The sequence below is a fragment of the Epinephelus lanceolatus genome, chromosome 14 (genome assembly GCF_041903045.1).
Source record: "Epinephelus lanceolatus isolate andai-2023 chromosome 14, ASM4190304v1, whole genome shotgun sequence".
Taxonomy (NCBI): Eukaryota; Metazoa; Chordata; class Actinopteri; order Perciformes; family Serranidae; genus Epinephelus; species Epinephelus lanceolatus.
In genome coordinates this window covers 38,228,773-38,254,989 of record NC_135747.1, presented here as the reverse complement: position 1 = coordinate 38,254,989, position 26,217 = coordinate 38,228,773, and the positions used below count along the sequence as shown (strand labels likewise).

Sequence of the window (26,217 nt, the reverse complement as noted above, 5' to 3'; positions counted from 1 at the left end):
GACAAATTGAAAAGATAAATGTTAGTCATGGAATCTACTAAACCCTTGTAAAAATAAACTGACAGGAACAGGAATGGTGGAATGTACAAGAATGGTGAATTCGGGAGTGACTGTGGAGGAGAAAAATAGCAAGAACATTAGCCCCATGGTTTCACAAAAAGCTGCTTTCATTGTTTTTTGATGGGGCTAGTGTTCAGGCTGAATGGAAGAGAAACAAAGTTTGTGAAAGATGAAGCAGGGTCAAGTTGAAGCCCTGACAGCATGCAGACACTGAAGATGTGGAGAATGGACCTGAAGGAATGTGACAGACCATGGATTGAAAACAAAGGACGCTGCTGACATGCCAAAGTGACCATGGGAAGACCATGAAAGTTGCCTGAAAACCAGCATCATGACAACCACTTTAACAAGATGCTTATTGCCTTAAGCTGAACTTGCATGGCTGTGACAGTTCTGGTCTTCAGGCACTTACTGACCATACAATGACGTGGAACAAACAAGACATGATGAGTTAGTACCATCCAGTGCCCTACTAAGGGTGCTCATGCCGAGCTATGGAATGAATATAGAGACCAAAATGAAAAATGCATCATTTTATGAAGACAAAAGTCTTGAATGAACCAGTTTATGTGAATGATTAGTCGTTCTCAGAGGAAGTGGATGAATGAATGAATGAATGATACATTTATTTTTCCTATTATCAAACCTCTTGAGACCACAGTAAGTCTTGAAGATGTTGTAGTCCTGCCGGCTTCATTCTCAGCCTCACAAACATATTCTCCTTGGTGCCTCTCCTTGACAACTTTGTTGATAACCAATGTGTATGTGTCCTGGTCTTTGCAACACTTGAACTCTTTGCCAGATTTCACCAATTGCCCATTGAAAAACCAGTTTACCTTTGTGACGTACTTAATGGTGGTGCTAAAGGTTACTTTACTATCTTCATCAATGGATAAGTCTTCGAGGGAGGTGACTATTACTGGGTATTCTCTTTGCTCTGGCCTGGATACTGTGATCTCCTCTTTAAAGATCTCCTCCCTGTGTTCCCTCTGGATGCTGACGTCTACCACCTGTTCAGTGGGGACGGTGGTTGGAGGCAGTGCAGCGGTAACAATAGCCGCCCCTACATCTCTCTCTCTGCTTTTCAGTGTTACTGACTTCACCTCCTGCCTGGACACCTGCACCGACTGCTCAAAAGCCATGTGAGACTCTGTGGACATTTTGATCTGGGATGAGATGGACTGTTCCATCTTTGCTTCCTTGGTCTCCTGCACCACAATCTTTTGCTCTGCTCCAGCACATTCAACAGCCATTCTAGACTCAGTTTTGAGCTTAGCAGCCTGAGATTTAGCGGCAGTGAAATCCACTGCACTCTCTGCCACATTCACAGTCTCTACCATGGACGACAGCATTTGCTTAGAGCGGGCCGAGGTGACCTGCGCCCTCTGAGGTTTGTCGAGCTGCATAGTGCCTGGCTGTTCTGAAGTAAGAACATGAGCCTCTTGGTACACTATGGAGTGGAAAGCTGACCGGAGTTCAGTCCTGAGGTCAGCTGTCTGAGGGTATTTACCCTCAAAAGCCAGAGTGATCTCCATGGGGGCACCTGTCGTCGTGACCAGGTATGTAAACATGGACCGCTTGGGCTCTCTTTGAACCTTGACTTCCTGTACATCTACAGCATGTAACTTTCCAACAACATCAGCCAGTAACACTGGCTGGTCACTGGCCACAGCAGACTGAAGAGCGTCCCTGAGCTGACGCCGTATATTCAGACTGAATGGTTTCGGGATCTGAATCACAAAAGTCATCTCTTTGGGTAGAGTCGTACTCTCTTTGGATTCTGATGCCATAAGAGCCAGTTTCGGCTGTGTGGTGGCAACAACTTTAGTGGACTCAGATTTGGTGATCTCCTGAGAGAGTTCACCCATCATCACTCGCTTCTCGTCCATCACTATGGACTGCCTGACTGACTGGCCTTCCTGGATCTGGACAGCAAAGTCCTGCTCTGCTGCCTCTAGAAGGACACTACTCTCAGTGGAGATTTCCTTCTCCTCAACCTGGATTGGCTCGGTGGGAAGTTTTGGCTCCACAGCCATCTGGCAGGTGAATTTGTCCACGGCTGTCAGACTCTCAGTGTGACCCTCTTCTAAGGCCCGACTGTCTGTCACACTAGTGACATGCATCACGTTCAAGCGATCCTCCTTCTGCACCAAAGCTCGCTGCTGCTTGACGTCAGTGGTAACCGGCGTCTCCTTTGGCAGCTGCATGGGCTGGAAGGAGAGCTGGAGGATGTTCTGAGGCCTGGGCTCAGTTCGAAGCTGAGACTGAACGCCAGTCACGGACAAATCCAGTTCTGTGTGATAATCTGCTGTGAGCTCCCTTCTCTCCTCTGAGGTGGCTGCATGACTCCTCGTCTTTTCTTGTTTCTGTGCCGCCACCTGCTGGTCAGGCTTCTCAATTATGAGGATATCCTCTTTGAGCAGTGCCTCCACAGGTTGGGTTGACTGGAGATGCAGCAGATTAGGGGACACTTTCTGGGGCTGGATGGTCATGGTGCTAGCCTTGGCCTCAAACTCTGATGTGTCCTCACAAACGACTGTCCTCTGCTCGTCCTGGCTGACAGAGTGCAGTAGAGTGGGACTCTTCCTGGATCCTGCCTGCTCTGGTGCTGGTTTCTCACAGCTGAAGCTCTTCTCAGATGGAAGGAGGTCCTGGTCTGTGATAACCTGCAGGTGCAACAACTGCTCTCCTTCTACTTGTGACTGAATGGACATGGCGCTGTCCAGACTTGGCAGCTGCTCAGTGGGCTCAGCCTGCAGCATTCGCTTCTCCTCAGCAGTTAGAGCTGCCTTCATTACTTTATCCTTACAGAGATGGGCCGTCTCCTCAGAGGGCCTGTGCATGGAGAACTTGGTCTCCTTGGAAAGAGTGTGTTTAGTCTCACTGACCGATGCCAGGACAGGTCGGTGCTGCTCTTTTCCAACAGAAGATTTCAAAGCTGAATCTGCGGTTGCCAGTTCAGTTGTGTGGCCCTCTGCAAGCACCCGCTTCTCTGTAGACTGGGCTGAGTATAAAATCTTAACCCCCTCCTTGACCTTATAACCCTTCTCCTCCTCTGCTTTGGGGATATCCTGAGACTGCTCTTTTAGGATGGGATATTGTGACTCGACCTGATGCCCACTGACTAGATGTTTAGGTTCTGACTTGGGCTTGATTTTAGCAGATTTCCTGTCAGCCAGAGGCTCTGTGCTAACAGTAGAAATTGGGGTGAGCTCCTCAGCAACAGCTGACATTGTCATTGATCTCTTTTCTTTAGCTGCCTGAAGTTCAATGACCTCAGGGCTTTGAATGCGATCACAGTGCTGCTCTGTAAAGTCCTGACTCTCTTCGACAGATGATGTAAAAGCTGCCATGTGAAGCTGTTTCCCAGGAACAGCCGAAACCCGAGGCGGGTGGGTAGGAACCACAGACACCCTCTCCTCTATCTCATGAGACTGAAGCACTGCTGCCTGGTGGGTCACCTGCTCACGGTGAATCGTTGCAGCAGAGATATCTAGTTCTCTAATGGAGCCCACTTGCTCACTTGGAATAATCTGCCTGTCTTCAGTTCCGATGGTGTAAACCATCTGATCTGACCTCGATCTGTCCTGTCCTGGAAGGCTGACCTGGTACAACCGAGACTCAGTTGCCTGTTCAGTCACTGAAACCTTATAGCCTTTCTTCTGAACCATTGTCACCTGCTCCTGTTTTTGAGAAACAGAGACTGATTCCTTGAACACAACAAGCTCAGCGCTACAAGACGCCTCCCCAAACTGGTTGGAGGCCTTACATGTGTACAGGCCACTGTCTTCCTGTTTGACATTCTTAATATTGATGACACCAGATCCATCTCTGTTGGCTATAATGATACAGTTTCTACTGGGCTGGATCTGGAAAGCCCCTTTGAACCACTTCACATCAGGGAATGGATCACCACTGGCTTTGTAATTAAAAGAAACCTCTCCTCCCTCTGAGCACCTCGCAGGTTGGATCTGAACTGTGAATGTAGGAGGTTGACCTGTGATCTTAAACATCTTCTCAACCCATTTCTCTGCCTGGCTAACATCAGGCTTTTTCACTTCGAGATATGTGGTGCATGTTGTCTGGCCAAATCTGTTGGAGGCAGTGCAAGAGTACTCTCCCTCATACTCAGAGGTGACCCGGGTGATCACTAACGTGTACTCCTCCTTCTCCTCTATCAGTTTGTATACAGAGGAGCTCTTAATCACTCTTCCGTTGTGAGACCATTGAACAGTTGGCTTTGGAAGGCCGGACACCCTGACGGTAAACCTGGCTGTCTCCCCAGTGGTTACAGCTGCTGGGGCGAGCTGGCTGAGGAAAACTGGCTTTTCTTTTTTCTTCTCTAAAGTGGAAGAGTAGCGTTTGGACTCTGGCTTGAGTTCAAGTGTTTTTGTTTTCTGTGGTAACTGGACACCAGTGTAGTAGGTTTCCTCTTGTTCCTCCACAGTGGTGATGGTGGTGCTAGAACGTTCTGTCAGGAAATATTGAGCAAGACTGATAACAATATCCACAACACAAAAGTTATCAGATTAACAGTCAACTGACAAAGGCAAATATTAAGACTGTCCTTGACTCGAAATTCTTAGTCAACTAATAGTCATATGATTTATTTCCAATCAATAAATTGACTTAGAGCAGTATTCTCCCTATGGAGTTGAAAAACCTCTTGAAATCTGGTGTTTATTTAAAAGAAAATCAATATATATTTGTGAATATTGATTCAGAGGTTTCATTTTGCAGGCTTTACAATTGACAACCAGCCAATTCCTAAACTATATCCTCCTGCGACCCTGTGTCCTCACATGAGGACATGACATTTTTGGTTTACTGGACCTTATACTTCATTCTACTTAACTTAGACCTTGCTCTCATTTGTGGACACTTTTTTGTGCCATCTAGTGGTAGTGAGAGCACCATATACTATTCCATGTAAAAACAAGATGGCAGCAATCTTTGCCAAGACAGTCTACGGCTGATACCAAAACAAAAATGGAAAGGGTTTAAAACCTGATCACATTTTATGGATTAAACTTATTTAGTTATGATTAACAACATTTGTAGTTTGATATGGCAACAAAATTGACCAATTTTAGCAACAGCAACAAATTAAGACACTGTTAATTAAAAGTACACATTTGAGTACTAACTTTCTGGTCGTCTCGTTTAAGGACATTGGGACTTAATTATCATTGACAATGTCTATTTTTTATACTTCTGGGGTCCTATTGATCCCACATAGCTCGGAGACTTCAAAAATGCATACCAAACAAAAGTTTGGGTCTCAGGAGGATATTACGAAAAAAAAAAAAAAAAGACTAGTATAAAATCTGTTTAAAAAGACCCTAATTACCTATTAGTTGACCAGGTGATCAAGAGAGGACAGCACTATGTATATGACTTAAAATATGTAAGAAAGCTAGATGAAATGCTTTAGCAATATAAACACTTGATGCAAGATTTTCCCCAAAAAGATTATTCTTTGACCTTTTCTCTGCTAAAGAAAGTTGGTTATATATCAGAATTTAATTCAATTGTTTTGCTTCTAACTTTAAAAATTATCAATCCATTCAATGTTATCATTATTATTATTATTATTATTATTATCAGTATCATAAAAGTTAAACAGAATATATAACTATATGGTTATATATCAGTTTCTGGTAATTAAAGGCGCTGTATGTAAGAATGTGGCCAAAACAGTTACTGCACTCAAATTCAAAATACTGCTGCGAGGCGTGTCCGCCACCACTCCCCTACAGATTCGAGGTTGCTGGACAGCGGCACGCTGGAGACTGATTTGTTTGCCCATGGGCGGCTGCTGTGGCAGGGCCGCGTCGCCGCGTCCTTGATCTTTGGTTTTCCAACGGACCGTTCGAGCAAGTCTGGTTTCTCTGCTGCTAACACTGCTGCCGGGATACAGCTGAGGAGACCGCTAATGCTATGTACTAGGACACTGCTAATGCTGCTTGCCATGCTGATGTAGTTCAGTCGTAACTGTAACTGATGCTGAGACTCTACTGACTGTGTGACTGGTAGACGGCGGTGGGTGGCGCAACAGGCCAAAACACAAATTCAAAACATAAACATGATTTGCAGACGATAAATTTTTTTTTTAAATGTGAATATTCTGGCCGTACTATTGTTGTCGGTGAGATCAGTATGTTATATGAACATTATTCCTTAGTCTCTGTGACATATTAGGAGGATTTTATGACTATTTGCTTTATATTTCTTACATATAGCTCCTTTAACCTAATAGTGGATGCTGTTCATCTATAGCCCCAAAATAGATATTTTTTACTACTCTTGTGGGTTTGCCTACTCATTAAATATCAACTATAATTAGCGTAATTACCAAAAATCCAAAAATCAGGTGATGTATTGGCACTCGTAACAAAAAAAATTATTAGGCCCTACACATAATAGGTAGTTTTTGACACCTGCATTTTGTCTGTAAATTTTACCATGGACCATGTGAACACTGAGATACACCCATGTAAGCTGATTTTTAAAAGAGCAAACTCAGACTCCAAGTTTAAATCTTTAAATATTTTTATTTATATAAACTCTGAGACAAACCAACATGACGTCTGTACAAATAAACCATGAATTTCAATCCCAATGCCAGATTTTTAATGTACTTATTTTACTGGTGAATACTACTCATACACTCCTAAAATTACACATATTTACAAGACATCAAAACTTGTATTTAAAATTTTAAAAAAGTTTCACAGTATTATCCATTTTTAAAATTTTACTGCTCTATTATGAATTACCAGCTCGCTTTAAAATACTAAAAATATCAATCACACTCAGAAAAAAAAACTTTAAATCCCCCCAAAAATACTGCAACAAACTTTCAAATCACACAAGCAAAAAAAATCAGTTCAAGTAAGCATTATGAAAATATATTCTTGACAGTTTCCAGATTGACTTTTGCTGAGATCATTTTTTATTTATTAAGAAAATAAAATTAATTACTGCTATTGTATCTGACTCATTTTTATCATTCTAACACTGCAGTGATTTATCTGAAACTTTTTGCAGTTCCCAGGTGGCATTACTTATACAGTTTTGATTTTTATTCTTTTCTTTAGCAAGATATCAAAGTTTGGTTTCTCATTTAATCTTAATTCTTGAGTTATATCAACATTCTTTTTTACAACAGTGTCTATGTGGCAGATAGTTATTAATACTGAATTTTTGTTATTAGGAATTTTAGCTCACAATAACTACTGCTTTCTAGTCAAACAAAACTATGAAGGAATGTCACCATGCTGAACTGTAAAAAACATAAATAACATTTTGAGTTTTGTCCTGATTTATTGATGCCATTCCTCACCCTGATAAGTACAGGTGGTACATGAATTATATTGAATTCTCATATTTCATTTCCATGTACTGAAAAATCTACCTATTTATTTTAGCTTTGTAGTTTCTCACAAACACTTATCGCTAATTTCACAAAAAGAAATATCTAAAAATGTCAATGATATGTATTTCTGTGAGGGTTTTGTGTAAATGAGATGCTTTCATCACACCAGCCCCGTCTCCTAGAAATTATGTTCATATTCAACTAATTAGAAAAAGCAAATAAAACTTTGAGAGAAATGTAACGCCAAGCGAATCAGGTTTTCTATTAACATAATGAGGAAATGTTGCTTATGAACGTACCAGGCAAGACACAAAAATGTTCATGCTGAACCTATCAGCAAAACAACTGACAACATACTTCTTTTGTTTTCCACCAAAATAGGCAATCTCGCCACACACTATCCACTCCTTCCTTTTTTTAACTACAGCATTCTTTTTTTATTTCTACCTTTTTCATTCATTCATTCATTCATTCATTCATATTCTGTAACCACCAGAGGGGGGGGGGGGGCTAGAGCCTATCCCAGCTGACACTGGGTGAGAGGCAGGGTAACCCTGGACAGGTCACCAGACTATCACAGGGCTGACACATAGAGACAGACAACCATTCACACTCACATTCACACCTATGGACAATTTAGAGTCACCAATTAACCTGCATGTCTTTGGACTGTGGGAGGAAGCTGAAGCACCTGGAGGAAACCCACTCTGACACAGGGAGAACATGTAAACTCCACACAGAAGGGTTCCCACAACTCGGGGTTCAAACCCTCTTTCTGTGAAGCGACAATGCTAACCACTGCACCCACCCCTTTTCATTAATGTTTAACCCAAATCATGATCTTTTCTTAACCTTAATCAAAGTTAGGATGCGGGTCTAAAATTCTTATGTCACAGACCTACAATCTGTGTATCCGCCATTAACCTGGAACACCTCCTGCGAATCCAGCGCGGTACATAAATGTTTTGTGATGTGATTACATCCTCAACATAATTATGAAAACAGATTACAAATTTACAAACATAATTTCTCTGAGACAGGGTTGTTCACACACACACACACACCTAATACTCCTAGTTGTCATTATCTTGTAAAGTGCAAACTGATGTGAACAGCACGATGTTAAAACAGACCGGTAACATTTTTCTTTGAGCTGCTTGACTTTAAACAGACGTGCGGCATCATGAAGACATTCCTTCATAACGTCATTACTGAATTTCAAATTCAAAGCAGCCCAGTTTTAGTGTTACCAGATAACAAAAGCAAACATAAACCCAGATTTTTTTCTACCAAAAAATTAAAACAACTCTTTACACAACTTACAATAAATAAAGAAAAAAAGCAGACTGATTTGCTTAGATTAATAGACCACTTTTTTTTCCATGTTTACATTTTTCATCATGGACACACTTTGACAAACATTTACACACATTTGTTTTTTATGACTACGAGCTGGTTGCCCAAAGATTTGTTAAACTTTTCTACTGTGTTCAGTCAGTCTTAGCTTTGTGCTCTGACTAGGGCTGCAACGGTATGAGATTTTAACAGTACAATAACTATATCAGAAAATATCGTGGTTTTACAGTATCATGGTATTCCAGAATTTTTATTATGATCAGTCAGAATGACCCTTAAAGGAATGAAAACAGAAGGGTTATTGTTGGCTGAACAACATTTCATTACTAAAATTGAAACTTGAAACCATTTTGTGCAATGGAAGTTCGTGTAAAAAGTCTCCTCATAGAAAATAACTAAAATAAAGGGGAGATTCAACGTCCAGTTGCATTTGTTTTTTCAATATCGTAGATAAGCAAATGGCAGTATTATAACTGTCAACTTTTATATCATGGTATAACCTGGAACCAGTATATCACTGCAACCCCAGCATTGACAAGTACTTTCAATGTTCTTGCATTTTGTAAACAGTGTTAAGCCAGCAAAGGGAAGAGAACACTAGAGGGCTCCTGAAATAATTTATTTCATCACTCATCATTTGTTTCTCAGAAAAGCAACTAGAAGAGTTTTATTGGTCAGCCATGTTTTATTTCTAAATTTCTTAATCTTAGTACACGATGGAAACAACATTAAAGAATTAGCATCAAGAATTAGCATCAAGAATTTGGCGGTAGGAGTGACCATCTATCCTATTCCAACCTGCGGCCCTATGCCTTGTGTCATCCCCCCTTTCTTTCCCATAATTCCTGTCTGTCTTCAGCTGTACTGAGGAAAAAATCTGACAAAAAACAAAATAAACAAAAGAATTTGTTAATTTATCTTTGTGCAACCAGCGCGACACCCTTCAGCCTCTAAAACACCTTTAGCAGCGCAGCAGTTTCAATGCAACCAGCTGTGTTTTGGATTATGCACTTATACTCGCCAGCATCACTCTGGGTCACGTTAGTTATAAGCAGATTGAAATGTCCTGCAGTTTTCTCCTGGATTATACACCTGCTGTCTGTAACACAGTCTCCATCTTTGTACCACTCGGCAGTTGGGTTTGGCTTGCCGCTAACCAGACACTGGAGGATAACTGGTGTCCCTACCGCCGCTGTAACATTGGTCAATGGGATGACACATTTAGGGGGCGTCTCAGTCACCTGGAACTGGAAGCTGCACATGTCAGAGGACTTCCCTTTGAACTCTATCTTGTCATCTTTTGCTGGTTCGGCAAAAACGTCAAAGTTAACGCTGACGTATTTCTCTCCTTGTTCACTCATTTCGTTGTCAGTCTTGGCCACCAGCCTGACCGCCCGCTGAGATTCATCTGCCTCCTGTTCAAACTCAAACTCAAGCTCAATTTCTGACACCTGCTCGCTGTCAAACGACGTGTTGCCAACCATCATATCAAACTTCTGTGGCTGGACTTTGGCACTTCCCAGAGACACAGCGGTCAACTCCCTGCCTCTGGTCTTTCCTGAGAAAGCTTTGGCATTTAACACCACCAGAGAGGCCCTGCACAGAGTCTCCCCGACAACGTTAATAGCCCTGCAGGTATATATTCCTGTATCCTGTGTTGTGACCTTACAGATCTTCAGGAAGTGGTTGTCTCCATCAGATGAGTGCAAAAATTTTTTGTTATTGTGAGGAATTTTTTTGTCACCTTTGAACCAAGAAATGATGGGAGATGGAATTCCCATCAGTGAGCACTCAAACATGACAGTGGTACCCTCTGGGGTTTCCATGTCACAGATGGGGTTGATAAATCTTGGAGGCATCTCGGTGACCTCAAAAGCAATTTTCAAATCATCATGCTCCTGGGTGACAAAGTCCACAGCGCCCTCCTCATAAATACTCGGTAACACATCCAAAGATATGATCATGCTCTTGTTGTCGGCTGTGTACTCAGGAATGGTGATGATCTTAACCTGTTTCTCAAATTCTTTTACCTCATTTTCATCCAATTCTACTTCAAGCAATATCTCTTGAGGGGAAGGAGAACGAGATGAGTCGTCTTCCTCCACATCAAACTCCATCACATGCTGATGGGTGACAGCAGGTGGAGGGGGCATGAACTTTACTTCCTGCGATACAACTACCACTAAAGCAACACTTCTCGCCTCCCCGACATAGTTCACAGCCTCGCAGATATACTCCCCCTGGTCAGCTTTTGTGACATTGTGAATTGTTAGTGAGATGCTGTCGCCATCTCTTTCCATTTTTACTCTGTCATCTGCTACCAATTGGGTTTTGTTGCAGAACCACTTCACCTCAGGGGAAGGTAGGCCAAACACCTCAGCGTAAAATGTTAGCGAGTCATTTTCAAACACTCTTTTCTTAATGAGAGGTTTGAGGAAGGCAGGAGGGATTCCCTGCACTTTTTCCTGAAGGGTTGATAGGCCTAAAGACCCCATTCCCTTGGTGAGGTATCGACTCTCGTCAAGGCTTATTGCAGGCGGCGTTGTTTCAATTCCCTCATCAGCAGGAGATGTCAGGAATTGAACTGGTGAAAAAAACCTCTCGCTTGAGTCTCCTGTTGAGGGTCGCTTATGTTCTAGAGAAGAGAAGGGAAATTCCTGAGGCGTCATAAATCCTCCAGGTGTATCAGAACTTGGCGTTTGGAAGGTCGTGTGAGACTTGGGAGTGTGGAAGGACTCTGCAATTGGCTGAGAGACCTCAGTGGATGAGCCTGGGGTGTAGAACCTCTCGGCTACCTCGGCTATCTCTTCACTAACAGTGCTACCAATCTCTATGGACATCTCAGACTCAGGGGACAGTGGTCTTCCCCAGTCTGTTGGAGGGTTGTAGTAGTCATACACAGCACCAAAAGTGACCTCCTCTTCCTCCATGGAACCAGCTGCTGCCGCTGCTGCTCCCCCAGCTTCAGCTGCTGAAGCCTTGTCAAAACTATCTCTTTCGTGTAAAGATGCAATCCGGCTTCGAGGTTCCTCAGCAGCAGCAGCAGCAGCAGTAGCAGCATCCTCAGGAAGACCAAGTGGTTCAACTCTGCTGTCTACTTTAGTCTTGACAATAAGTGGTTCAGGTTCTGGCTCCATGTGGACATCAATCGTCTCATCTTCACCTTTGATATGTGTATGAGGTTCAACTACATCACCAGCCATTTCCTCAGCTACCTCTGTCACATCGGCCTGGGACTCTGGCATACTAAGGAAGACACCACTGTCCATAGACAGCTCTGGAATTGAAATCAGCTCCCCACCTTCAAGCACCATACTGACACCTTCAGCCTCACTGGGAATACAGGAAGACCCTGCAGCTGGACTTGGCCTTTCAGGTTTGAGAGATTCAGAAATTCTTTTAGGTTTAACGACTTCTTCGGCTGGAGATGAGGTTCTGACAGTGCGTTTTACTGTAGGGACTCTTTCCGACTGGAAAGGAATAAAGCTGCTAGTTCTGTCAAAAGTACACAAAGTGTCTTCCTTTACCAACCCCACTTCACATGTCTCCATTGGTTCAGGAGCTTGAGCAAGTTTCTGTGCCTTAGGCCTGACGAGGTCTGGAGACTCCTGTACTTCCTCTACAAACTGCCTAACTACACCATGACTTTCTGCTAAAACTGCTCCCTCTTCAACATCACCAGATATCACTGGGATCTCACGGTCTTCCTCCAGAGAGGAGGTGGGCTGGGAAGCCTTGGAAGGGACAGGTTTGGGTGCTACAGGAGTTTCAGGGGAAAGTGGCTTTCCTGAAACAGGAATAGTTTCAGTCAAACCTGGTTCTGCTCCAGCTGAAACAGCTTTGGGAGAACCTGGATTTCCTGTCATAGCAGGAACAAGTCTATCACCACCTTCTGCATACAGGATTTCAGGTTTGATTCCTTGTTCCTGCTGATCAAAGGAAATAGCCACCGCAGGTATGAACTCCTTAGGAAAAAGTGTTTCTTTGCTCTGCTCCTCAGGAGAAGGGGGCGTCCGTAATGCAACTGGTGAGTCTGACTCAAAAGCTTGTTTAATCTGAGAAACTTTAATCACGGCAGCAGAACCAGTAAGACCACAGCCAGATACAGTCGGAGGCTCTCTCGAGACACCAGGTCTGGATTTTGGGGCTTTGGTCAGCTCTGACGGAGCTTTTGAACTTACAAAAGCACTGTCCTCAGTGTGAGAGATGGTAGCTTTGTGGGTTGCCGTAGGTTTCTTGACATCCTCAGTTAAGCCAACAACAGACTTCCTCACTATCTCAGACGGAGTAAAACCGCCACCCTCTGAAAACTGCACAGGCTCTGCAACTTGAAGCGATACATCGGAGATGCTTGTAACCTCTCCCATCTTATTTCTAGCAACACATTTGTACACTCCAGCATCAGTGTATGTGAAACTGTTGATATACAGCCTGTACACTTTATCATCTACCTCAGCTCTGTACTTTCCTGCCTTGATTTTGAGGCAAACATCATCACAATACCATGAGACCTCTGGGGTGGGTTCACCTGTGATTACACACTCTAACACAGCAGTGCTGCCCTCGGAACAGGCGATATTCTCTAATTCACTGATCACGTGGGGAGCTTCACCAGCCACATCAAAGGAGAAAGTAAATTTGTGTTTGACGGTCTGAGAGGCTCCCTCATCGCTTGGCACTTCTGAAGTTTCCTCCATAAAAGTCTGAGGTTTGTCCTCACTGATTTCCTCTCTCATCTCAGGGAGAGGAGTAGCAGCTGTAATTCTGATTTCTACTGGTGAGGAGTTTAACGATTCATCTGAGCAGCCGCGTCTGTGGATCACCGCCTGAGGCACCTGTAACGTTGCCTTTCCTGCATCCATGTAGGTCTTAAGTTCCTCTTCTATGGCGCTGTCCTGGGTTTCTTCACCCTTTTCTCGCTCCTCTGAAACTACCACCTTCTGTGCAGCCCCTGACTTTCTCACCACCTTTTTGTCAGAGATCTCGAGAGTGCCACTGCAGATGGATTTGCCACGTTTATTGGTTATGACACAGTCATATGTCCCCTCATGGTCTGTTGTTGGGTAGAAGACAGTGAGCTTTGATTTGTTAGATTTGATCATGATATTGTAGTCAGGGTTGTGGTCTAACGGGTGGCCATCTTTGAGCCAGGTGACCGCAGGCAGAGGGTCACCCTGGAATTGGCAAGTAAACTCTGACATCTCACCAACTTTTACTTTGAGTGAAGATATTTCTTTCACAAATACTGGACGGGACCCTTCGGCACTTGTATCCCCTTCTTTCATCCTCTTTGACTCTGGAGTTTGGTACACTCCCTCCAAAGTGGATTTCTCTTGGACTCTTCTCTCCTCCTTCTTTATAGCTCCAAGTTCAAGGCTTTCTGCACTCACTTCACCACTCTTTTTTGACCTTACTGACTCTCTGTTTCTTTCTTCTCTCCTGACACCTGCAAAATCCTTTTGTTGTCTCCATTCACTGCTTTCTCTGGTAGTTCCCATCTCCTCCCTCATTCCTCTCTCCTCTCTTACCTCCGACTGGAAGAGTTGGTTGCTGGATTTATCTACAGTCACTGAGTATTCCTCACTGCTCTGTTTTCTCTCTGCCTCCCTTCCCACATCCTCCTGTGGACCACGTAATGGGGAGCGTCTTCTGACTGAGGGAAACACTCCAGAAGGCTTAAGAGGGCTCTCATCCCGCCCAGAAGCAAGTCCATACCCTTCAAAAGGTACATTACTAAGTTGGGTGGGAGAGTATCTCCGAACTGGTGAGACTTCTGGACCCGTTCTGTCCTTTACAGGAATAGGTTTAAAATCGAAAGAGCTATCAGTAGGTACACCAACATGGTGTGGTAGACCATCATGTGTTGGAGAATGCCTTGTTACAGAAGAAGACTCACTATGTGGAGGTGGCTCGTACCTAGCTGCATGTGGAAGAGGTGAGGGTTTTTTTGTTGGTAAGCCTCCACCAACAAGAGATTTTTGTTGAGGTGGAACGTCACTCGGGTGGGTGTCGTGAGAAATGCCTCCATGGTGGGGTCCGCTGTCAGATGGTAAGACACAAGACTCAAACAGCAACCCAGAGCCAGGTTGTTTGCCTTGGTTGTCCAAAGCCCACTCAGATTCCAGTTCAGCTACTTCCTCTTGTTCAACGACATCTTGTTGCCATTTCAGGATGCGCTGAGCCAGTGCTTCCTCCTCGCTTACGAAGTACTCACTGTCTCTCTGCAACCTGGTCTCACGGCCCTCAGTTTGCAGCTCACCAGCAGGCGGCCACTGCAAGCTATCACCCTGCTGATCTTGGAAACCAGCAGGAACTGACTCACTCAAAAGGAACTTCTCTTTAGCATTTTTTCCCAGGGAAGTCTTCCTGCTGTGGACCACTTCAGGTTGCGATTCTGCAGCAGACACCCCTGCAACATTTCTTCCGACCTCAGAAATTCTCTCTGCCTGGATCTTTGAGTAACCCTCTACCCAATCAGACTCTGGCTTCATAGCCTGGTCTTGTTCCAGCTGAACATTCTGTTGCCATTCCATTATTCGCTGAGTCAAGGCTTCCTCTTCACTGGCAAACTTCTCACTTTCATTCTTAAGCTCAGAGATATTCTCCCTTGACAGCTGGAGCTGACGCTCCTCTTTTGTCTTCTCAAACAACATCTTCTCTCCTCTGGCTTTTGTTCTAGGCGATGACTCAGCCTCCACATCTGCTGCTCTACTTTGTAGTCTGGGTGATTTTTGTGCCAGCATTACTGATGCATCAGTTTCCAATGCCCTTGGTCTGGTTTTCATTCTGGGTTTAGGCAAGAGGGCAGAGGTTTCGTCCTGTTCTTCTCTACCTTTTACTTTAGGTGACTTTTGCATTGACATGGTAGCATGGTCTACACCTGTACTTTTCTCCACCGCCTTGTGCTGGGTGTAAATGTGCTCCTCAGGCTCTACATACCGGGTTTCTGTCAGCACTGGCAAATCAGTTTCAGGGTGGGATTCTTCCTCTTCTGACATTCGCATACCTTGCTGCCATTTCCTGATCCGCAGGGCCAGGAGTTTTTCCTCACACTGCATCCGTTCTTCTTCTAGGCTCTTCTCATACTGAGCCCTCAAGGACTCCCCTTCATGCTCCTCTCCATATTGCTCAACTCTTTCTGGTGTTACAGCTTCACTAAGGAACCTCTCTTTGGTAGATGTGTCTTGTCTTAACCTGGGTGACTCTCTGAGTCTGTCCTCTGCCCTGGCTTTTGCTCTTGGCAAAAACTCCACCTCCACCTCAGCAGCTCTGGCTTTTACTCTTTGTGTCGGCATGGGTGGTACCCCTACTTCCATTTCTTCTGATCTGGCGTCTATTGTAGCTGATTGTGTGTGCAAGGAGGCAGATGTTTCTACTTCTCCTCCAGCTTTAATTTTAGTCAACCTGGGTGCTGATACAGTTGCAGCTTCAGGATCTACCAAACTTGCCGTCATGCTGGGTGATTTATGAAAATCAGAGGGCATGGCCTCAGTTTCTACAGCTGCTCTTTTCTCCATCACCTGCTGCTGAGGGTAAATGTGCTCTGCAGGCTCCATGTACCGCATCTCTGCAGGCATGGGCAGATCAGTTTCAGGGTGAAATGTCTCCTCCTCTGACATCCTACTCCCTTGCTGACATTTCCTGGTCCGCAGGGCCAGGAGTTTTTCCTCACACTGCATCCGTTCTTGTTCAAGGCTCTTCTCATACTGAGCCCTCAAAGATTCCCCTCCCCGCTCCTCTCCATATTGCTCAACTCTTTCTGGTGTTACAGCTTCACTGATGAACCTCTCTTTGGTAGATATGGGTTGCCTAAACCTGGGTGACTCTCTTAGTCTGTCCTCTGCCATGGTTTTTGTTCTTGGCATCAATTCTGCCTCCACTTGTGCAGTTCTGGATTTTATTCTGGGGGATTTTTGTATGGACATGAGTGGTGCCCCAACTTTCATTTCTTCTGATTTGGCCTCCACTGTGGCTGACTTTGTGAGCACAGAGATGGATGTGTCCAATTCTTCTTCTCTGGCTTTTACTTTAGCTGGTCTGGGTGCTGACACAGTTGCAGCTTCAGGATCTACCAAACTTGCCGTCATCCTGAGTGATTTATTGAAAGAGGAGGGCATGGCCTCAGTTTCTACAGCTGCTCTTTTCTCCATCACCTCCTGCTGAGGGTAAATGTGCCCTGCGGGCTCCATGTACTGCATCTCCGCTGGCATGGGCAGATCAGTTTCAGAGTGAAATGTCTCCTCTTCTGACATCCTACTACCTTGTTGCCATTTCCTGATCCGCAAGGCCAGCAGTTTTTCTTCACACTGCATCCGTTCTTCTTCGAGGCTCTTCTCATACTGAGCCCTCAAACACTCCCCTGCACGCTCCTCTCCATATGGATCAACAGTTTCTGTTGTTGCTATGTCATCTGGTCTTACTGCATCGCTCAGGAACTTCTCCCTGATAGATGCGACTGGCTTAGCCCTGGGTGACGCCAGAAGTGATTTCTTCTCTTGAGCAGGCGAAGTTCTGACAGATTCCCTGCTTTCAGTGTAAGTTGTAGTTTCAGGGTATGCTAATGATTTAGAGTATGGGACTTCAGGGTGACGTAGCTCAACCTCAACCTTTGTAGCCTCCACCTTTTGACCAGCAACCGCACTGTGACATTCACTTACCATTTGCTTGAATCTACCATCTGCCTGAGATTCAACATAGCTCTCAACTTTTTTATCCTCAACTGTCTCTGAATATGTTTGACTTGGTTTCCTTTCTGTGTCTGGCACCAGTGTATCAACCAACTCACCTCTCATGATCTGAATGGCCCTGGTTCTGGACTGAGGCTCAAACGAATGCCTCATATGAGGCTGAGAGGGCTCCCTGTGCTGTGAGCTTTTACCTTGAGACTCCCTGTGACTCTCCCCCAAATCGAAGGGTCGATTGAAATGCTGAACATCAGGCAGTGAGGCAGGCTTGACCCTGAGCCTCTCTACATAATCTGCATAGCTCGACTCGCTGGCAACTGACTCTGACTCAAACTCAGAGGAGGACATGGTCGAGATAGAAAACCTCTTCCTCTGTTTGACAGCTTTTTGGAGTGTGGTAAGTTTTGTTCTTACCTCGTTGTGAAGGCTCTCAGTGTCACTGAACCTCTCGCTGTATCTGTCACTGCACCTGTCGCTAAACTTGTCACTGAACCTGCCGCCGGTGCGCCGGTCACAGTAGATATCACTGTATCTGTCGTTAAAGCGCTCAGACCTGTCAAACATGGGAGGTGGAGATGGGGCACGCTCAGAGGCAGTCTCCAAACGTTTGGACTCTTTCTCTGTCTCTTTCTCTTTTGCACGGGAACCAGACCTGAAGTACACGGTACGCACCAGAGAGGTCTTTGATCGAGATCTTCCCTGATGGACTTTGGACATCTTGTCGAACGGAGAACCTACGCACCTGAGCTCGACCCTAATCTTCCTTTCTCTCCTCTGCTCTGCCATGGTGTCTACGCTTTCATGGGCTTTGGCAGAGCGTCTAACAAAGCCCAGGTAGTTAGCAGACTGCTCTTCCCCCAGTGACACCAAAAGTGATGCTGTGGACTCAGCAGAACCCTCCGTGTTTATCGCCATTACCTTATAACTGCCCGAGTCCTTCTCTTTGATACTCTCAATAACCAGACTGGTAGTGTGCATGTGCATTCTGCTGTCAGTACAAATCCTTCTTCTACGCTCTTTAGGAATAGATTTATTGTTATGAAACCAAAGGATAGTTGGTGAAGGACATGCAACCAATTTACACTTCAACTCCACAGGCTCTCCTTCCAGGACTGACTGGAACTTGAGCTTCTTGGTGAACGAAGGTTTGATGTTCTCTGTCCACGAGCTGATGGAAGAAGTCCTGCTGGAGCACCGATTGGCCGACACCAGGCCGTGATCTGGGAAGTCCTCAGTGTCAGAGAAGGCTCCTCTGAGCTGTCGAGTGGCGGTGAGTTCGGTGCTGATGTGCGGCGTTCCTTCTTTGCTTTCGTGATAAAACAGCTCTGCAAACAGAAGCAGACAACTGTCAGAACAACACAGCCTCCAGGGATAAATAGAGAGAAAAGGATTTGAATGAATAATTAATGGAAATATTAAATGCATGCAGGGAGTCACAATGCCATAAGAAATAATTTCACTCACCATATTTGTTCGAATAAACGCAAGACTTGATTCTTTTTATTAGAAACCTGCAGGAAGTTTTGATCCTTCGTCTGTGGAAATTTCTTCAAAACATAAATTATTTTATTATCATTAAAAATGCATAATGTTTCCAAGATGGGCTGCTAACATTCACTTGTTTTATTTTTTTATAATTGCTTTGGGTTTATACTAGAATATTCCTTACCTGACTTGCAGACAGGAGAATAAACGCCCTTTCTAATCCTTAAACTTAAGAGGAAATAAATGATGCACAAGTATCAATGAGAGGCAAAGCTCTCAAAAACATATCTTATATTCCAAAGCTTAAGCAAATGAAGCTGTAAAATTGGGTGAGAAGGCGTTTATTCGAACTAATATAGTTTACTGGTGTTATTTAGTGCAAACCACAGGAGTCACATCCCACTATCTGCAAGCCAGGCTAAGAAATATTTTGCAGGAGGAAGGTGTCAGTTCCGGATGCAGTGAACTTCCATATCTTTTAAAGGGCATTTCAAATCTGGAAGCTTTAAAAGATACGAATCCTGCGCCTTTTCTGGGAAAAGATCAGAAGAACCTTCATGCCAAAACATAAATGAACTTTTGGATGCAAACCGCAAGTGTCAAAAACTGGTACAAGCAAGTTCTATCAGTGCTCGCCTGGGGGGAACCATGGAATATTATCAGAGGAAGAGCAGGTAGAATAATAGGACCACAGGAATTTTATATCAAGACAGATAAAGATGAACATGCTGCTGTGGAAATTCAAACATCACTGAAAGGGACAGTTCACCATGATGACATATTTACATATTTTTAAACTCTAAAAGCAGTCTGTGGACACAGGTCAACTATAATCCAAATAATCCATAAATCATGCACCCACACGTCTGTTTTTATTCTTCACTTTCTCAACAGCTTCTGCACTTAAAATCTGCCTTCAGTGAGTCAAAGCTTGGATCAGAGTTTCCTGCTGACAGACTACTTACAAAGTCAAACATGTAAGAGTAAAATCAAGTAAAACAGATGGCTGGTGAAACTGTCCCTTTTCCACTTTGCAAATTTCTCATGTGTGACAATAATCTGGTGTGTTTGATGGGTGATGGTCGGAAATCTGACGTGATTTTACCTTTGACTTCTTCCTCAATCTTGGCTTCGATATGCTCTCTCACGTGAGTCACAGGTACTGTGAAGGAAAGAGATGACATTAATTCACTGAGTGCACAGTTTGCGTACAGGATTGATCCAGTGAGGGTCTTCAACTCCTTTCCAATTAACACAGTCATTCCCATGAACAGGAACGGATTAACACCTCAGTGTTTCTGGACACAAATCTATTCACCTTTTGTGTTTGGGCCCCTTCTAGTGTTGGGCTTGTCACTCTAAAATGTAATACATTACTTGTTACTCATTTCAAAAGTAATAAAATTACTTTACTTATTATCCCCTGCCAACAGTAAGTTGTTACACTACTCATTATATTATTTTCCATTACACCCCATTAAATTGGCAGCTGCGTATCTCCCCAAAATTCAGATGTGTGTAATCACCAGTAAGTGTAGCTAAGGCTAGATAGCTGGTTTGTACTACAGGTTTTTAGTCCTTTAGTGCAACGAGTTGATGTACCAAAATGGCTGAAGCCAAATGCACAAAGCAAATAGATTTAAGTCCCAGAGATCTGTGGCTCATACTGCGCTTTAATCAGCATTTTTTGAGAAAATAGATTTTGAAGTGAGAAATCAAACAACACAAACATAAGAAACAAGGTGAAACACGGCGACAAAAGAAGAAACAGACATTAACATAGGAATCAGACAAATAAGGAGTTTCCTGGAGGGCGGAGGTTACACAAGTGAGTTTCATGCATGTTCCACAGTTTTCCTGTGTGGGAGAGGAGAGGAGGGTGAAGGAGGGTGGAGAGGTGAGTTTGATCCTGTGGGGAGTGGTAACAAAGGCGGAGCAGAGAAAAGAGGTGATAATCCAAGGCTTTCAAGCAAATGGGTGCATCTTTCTGGAACTGTGAGGTTAGTCAAGTCTGAAGGAGGGATGTCCCGAAATATACGGACGCAATGTTGCAATTCTTTTTTTTTTTTTTTTTACAATTTATCCACCAGAGCAACTGCAATTTACACAAGATACCGAGGAGCTACGAAGGACATTCTGTTATAGTCTGTGTATGAATTCTTGAATCATGGCCAAAAATATGCTTTACGAGGTCACAGTGACCTTGACCTTTGACTTTCTATCACCAAATGAATTCATCTTTGGGTCCAAGTAGACATTTGTGCCAAATTTGAAGAGATTCCCTCAAGGTATTCATGGTGTCACTAAAGGTCATCAAAGTCTAGTCAGTTCATCCTTGACTTAAAGTGGACATTTGTGCCTCAAGGTGATCTTGAGATAGGGCGTTCACAAGAATAAGAGAGAAGAGATCACTGTGACCTTGACCTTTGACCCCAATCAGTTCATTGTTGAGTCCAAATGGACACTTCTGCCAAATTTAAATAAAAAATAAAAAATCCCTCAAGGTGTTTTTGAGATATCATGTTTATGAGAATGAGACAATAGAAGTGACCTTGACGTTTGACCACCAAAATCAAATCAGTTCATGCTAGACTTAAAGGGGATATTTCTGCCAAATTAAGAAAAAATCCCTCAAGGTGTTCTCGAGATATGCGTTACAAGAATGAGAAAGAAGAGGTCACAGTGACCTTTGACCACCAAAATTGAATCAGTTAATTGTTGAGTCCAAGTGGAATGTTTGTGCCAAATTTGAAGAAATTCCCTCAAGATGTTCTTGATATAGTGTGTTCACGTGAATGGGACGGACGGACGGACAACCCGAAATCATGATGCCTATGGCCACAGCAATCACCAGTGCGGAGGCTAATTGTGCAGCGTGGTTCGGGACATCCCTGAAGTGATTTGTGTGGAAACAATAAGAAGGAATTCAAAGAGGGTGAATTAATCTTGCAGAAAGAAAAACAGGTTTATTTCAGAATCTGGCTGCAGCCAATGGATCCAGGGGTTACCTTCTTCTTCTCTGGTTACGGTGAGGGTGGCCGAGCATGCGGCCTCTCCAGCGTTATTGGCAGCCCTGCAGGTGTACTGCCCTGCGTGCTCAGAGAAAGCATCGACTATGATGAGCATGGCGGTGCTGGTCACCTCATCGAAGTGAAACACCACGTTCTTGGTAGGCTGAACCGGTTGCCGGTTGTGGAACCAGCTTATCTCCGGCTTTGGTATGCCGGACACACATGCATGAAAGCGTGCCACCTCGCCGTGTGGCACCGTGCAGCTTGTGATTGGCTGGATGAAAACTGGCTTTTGGCCAATGGAAGGTTTCTTTATACTGGTGAGGCTGGTGGAGACATGCCACTGAGACTCAGCACGACTGTCCACGGTTTGTATTTCCCCTGAAAGGAAGCATGGTCAGTGATATCATGAGCTTTGCTTTAAATCTAAATCCATCCCAGTCAGCACAGTTTGGGTGGTCTGAAACTGTCCTCATGAGAAACATCTCACCATCAGTTGTTTATTCGATTGTGGTTTGTTTATTTTTTTACTTTTTCTGCCTCTTTGGTCGTGTGGATAATGGCAAAGGAGGAAGTAGAGTGACTTTAACCCCATTTCCACCAAGCAGTACAATATGTTTCAGTTCAGTTAAGCTTTTTTTTCTGTTTCCACTGTGGAAAGTTGTGGATGGTACCAATAGAACCGTTCTGTACCATCCCCATGTTTGGTCCCCCTTCTGTTGGGGTACCTAGCACACAGATCTGGTACTAAAAGGTGGAGCTGTGAACTTAAATATCCCATATCCCATGGAGAGAGACTCTCACTGCAGCCTGTTCTATTTTGTTCTGAAAATGTCAGCGTGCAGCCTCGTTCTGTGGATGATAAATGAGGTGCAGACTGATAAAGGAGGAAATACAGTGAGTGCTAGACGGAGCAGTGAGTGACGACAACCCCGCCCACATTTAAGAGGACTGTTTGCGGTGGAAACACTAGGGTCTAGGTACCATATCTGAAGGGTTACTTTTGGTTCCAAAGGTACCATACCAAAAGCGTGTTGTGGAAAGGGGGCTTCAGTTTCTAAACCTACTCCTGATTTTGTCGTTTAGTTGTGAGAACTTTTCATCAAAACCAAGTTCAGCTTCTTTGCATCTTTTCACCTTCAAACCACTGAACCAGTGCTCACTGGGACGTGTTTATACGTTTCAGTGAAGAAAAGAAGAACAGCGCCGTGATATGGCGTCATACTGCACTGAAACAAAACATCTTATCAAGGGAAAAACCACAGTCAGGATATTTAATCAGTTTGTGTTTCACTGACAGTCTCATATTAACATCGTACAGCTGAGCGTGGACAGAAACATCTGTGTCACCCGTCTGTATTTAACATTATGACAGGCATCAGCGTGGAGCTCACAGCAGTCAGGGACGCTGCTCATATGTACGTTTAACAAGACCGTTACTGGATTTCTGAATGATTTTTGCATCAGTGTGGTAAGGTTATTCAATATGTCGGGTCATATTAAGTATATACAGCTTCCAAACCTCTGAGGAAATGTTACGATATACTGAAATATGAAATGAAAAATAAAGACACAACAAATTTCTGTTGAGATAATCTGTTTGTTGAATCCTAATTTCAGAGTAACAGTCTTAAAAAACAAGATATGAGCACTGTCTTTTATCTCCAGATAACAACAGTTTAGTCCTCTGGAGATAAAAATGTTTGGTACCATGGCTGCTGCTCGTTCCTGTTATTTACCTTTACAGTGTCTCTTTTTAAGGGTTTGCTGGTGACAAACTTACCGTCAATTGAGAGAGTGGCAGAGCAGGACACCTGTCCAGCGTTGTTCGTGGCCACGCAGGTGTACTCGCCCTCGTCCTCGGGGTAAACCCTGGAGATCTCCAGCTGACAGCTGTCGTCAAACTGAGACATCCTGAAGAAGACCGACTGCTTGATCTCCTTCTCTCCGTGGTACCACCTGATCTTCACATCTGGACAGACGATAGGGGACAAAAGTGTTTGTGTGGTGGCAGGCTGAGCTTCATGATGAACGCTGTGATGGCATCCAATATTCAATATAGTCCAGTATTCTCTCTGTTTATCGGACACAGAAACTCTGAGCTGAAACTCAGTGTGATGCTCAGTAAAGACGAGGATCGGATGGTTGATGGTTGTAACAGAGACACCAAACACACACTGCTGTTTCAAACTACAGAAATACTGACTTTACCTGCATGAAGTAAGAGTTTAGTTTCCTTACCGTCTCCGCGGACTCTGCACTGAAAGCGAGCTGGTTGTCCCTCACGGGTGGAGGTGCTGGTGATGGGTGAGATGACGACAGGAGGTGCGACAGGTGCAGCTGAGTCTGGAGACACCACCTCAGACACTGCAACACACACACACACACACACACACAGCTGTATTTACACATGTCCTGGTGCTCATGTTGGTCTTTGTTCAACTAATGTCTCGTCTTACCTTCCACGTTGAGCGATGCGGTACTTGTGGCAGTGCCGTAGTCGTTCTTGGCTTCGCAGTTGTAGACGGCGGCATCCTCGGGGAACACTTCGATCAGCAGCAGTGAGTGCTCGTTGCCGTCGTGGAGGAACTTACACTTGAAGCCAGGGGACAGAGCCTGGGAGTTTTTGTACCAGAAGACCTGAGGCTGGGGAACGCCGCTCACCTCCACAGAGAAGCGAGCAGGTTTACCGGCCTCCACCGACTGGGGCTCCATGTGGCGGAGGATCTGAGGAGGCTCCGGGACTGAAGCGGAAGTAAAAATTTTCGTGAGCAAAGACACAAGAGAACATTTATCACATGTTTCAAGGTTGTTGATTTTAATATTAAAGTCGAGGTTTGTAAGTGGACGTTTGTGCCAAATTTAAACAAAAAACATTCCCTTACAGTGTTCTTGAGATTCTGCCTCCTTCTACGAGAATGAGACAGAAGAGGTCACAGTGACCTTGACCTTTGACGTTCTACTACCAAATTCTACTCTACTTCCTCAAGTCCAGTAAACGTTTGATCAATTTGAAGAAATTCCCTCAAGGTGTTCTTGTGATATCACGTTCAAAGAATGAGACAGATGCAAGGTCCCTGCAACTTTGACCTTTGACAATCAAAATGTAATCAGCTCAACCTTGACTTAATGTGGACTTCTGTGACAACTTTAAAAAATACCATTCCCTCAATGTGTTTATGAGAATGAGACAGAAGAGGTCACAGTGACCTTGACTTTGACCCTTGACCACCAAAATCTAATCAGTTTATCCTCAAGTCCAAGTGGAAATTTGTGCCAAATTTGAAGAAATTCCAAACGTACAGACAACCCAAAAACATAATGCCTCCGGCCAGGGCTATCTCCAGCGTGGAGGCATAAAAATTGTCAACAGAGAAAATTAGAATCGACACTGACAACTACTTTTGTTGTTTTAAGATGTAAATGTTAAAAATAGGCATCAAAGAAAATGAAAGAGTTGGCGTGACGTGCTGCACTGACTGAAACAGAAGAAACATCAGAATAAACCTTTAATTATTATTATTATGATCGGCGTGTGGAGACAAACTCACGGTTGACTCGGAGGTGCATGGTGCTCCTGTTCTTGCCGGCGATGAAGGTGTACTCGCCGGCGTCGCTCCTGTAGGTCTCAGAGATGGTGAGGCGGTGTATCTTCCTGATGGTCACGTAGTTGAACCTCTCCTCCACAGAGAACTGGATTTCCACCCCGTTCCTCAGCCAGCGACCCTCCACGTCGTCCTCGTTCACCTCGAACTCAAAGGTTGCTCGGTGTCTCTCCAGAACCTGCAAGAGACGAAACGTGTCGTCAGATAAATCAGAAATGAACATATGAAGTTTATTGTTATTTAAAGGAGGAGTTCAACACTTTGAAAACACATCTCTTTTCTTTGTAAACTGAATCTGACAATGATCACATGACAGGAAGTAGCTACTTTCGGTTTGTCATTTTGAAACCTTTCACAGTTTATGAGATCATTTTGGTTTAAATAAGCGTCCACCTCACCGTGATTTCCCGCTCTGCAGGTTCGGAGATGCGAATGTCGCGGCCCTCCACGATCAGCTGAGCCTTGGAGATGCTTGATCCGGCAACCACCGAATACTCTCCGGCATCAGACATACGAACTGTCTGGACCATCAGACGATGAACAAACTTCTCTGCTGTCACAGTGTACCTAAACACAACACAGCGATACCACAACTCTCAGCTCGTATTCGACCTTTAAACATCCTTCTGCTGATCTAA

At 44.1% G+C, this 26,217-nt stretch overlaps 1 protein-coding gene across 26 annotated transcripts in view; it reads right to left on the bottom strand.

The window, feature by feature from the left end:
- The window catches only part of ttn.2 (titin, tandem duplicate 2), a 248,700-nt gene that overhangs the window by 185,299 nt on the left and 37,184 nt on the right, over positions 1 to 26,217 (bottom strand). For 23 of the 26 annotated variants that reach the window (XM_078174675.1, XM_078174686.1, XM_078174684.1 and 20 more), the window contains exons 32-38: positions 25,978 to 26,146; positions 25,526 to 25,757; positions 24,434 to 24,718; positions 24,216 to 24,341; positions 23,758 to 23,946; positions 20,069 to 20,125; positions 707 to 4,531 (exon numbers count right to left, since the gene is read on the bottom strand). In XM_078174675.1, the coding sequence (XP_078030801.1) occupies positions 707 to 4,531; positions 20,069 to 20,125; positions 23,758 to 23,946; positions 24,216 to 24,341; positions 24,434 to 24,718; positions 25,526 to 25,757; positions 25,978 to 26,146 (4,883 nt within the window). The remainder of the gene's footprint in view (positions 1 to 706; positions 4,532 to 20,068; positions 20,126 to 23,757; positions 23,947 to 24,215; positions 24,342 to 24,433; positions 24,719 to 25,525; positions 25,758 to 25,977; positions 26,147 to 26,217) is intronic. The other 3 variants (XM_078174695.1, XM_078174699.1, XM_078174700.1) reach the window with 1 other exon arrangement.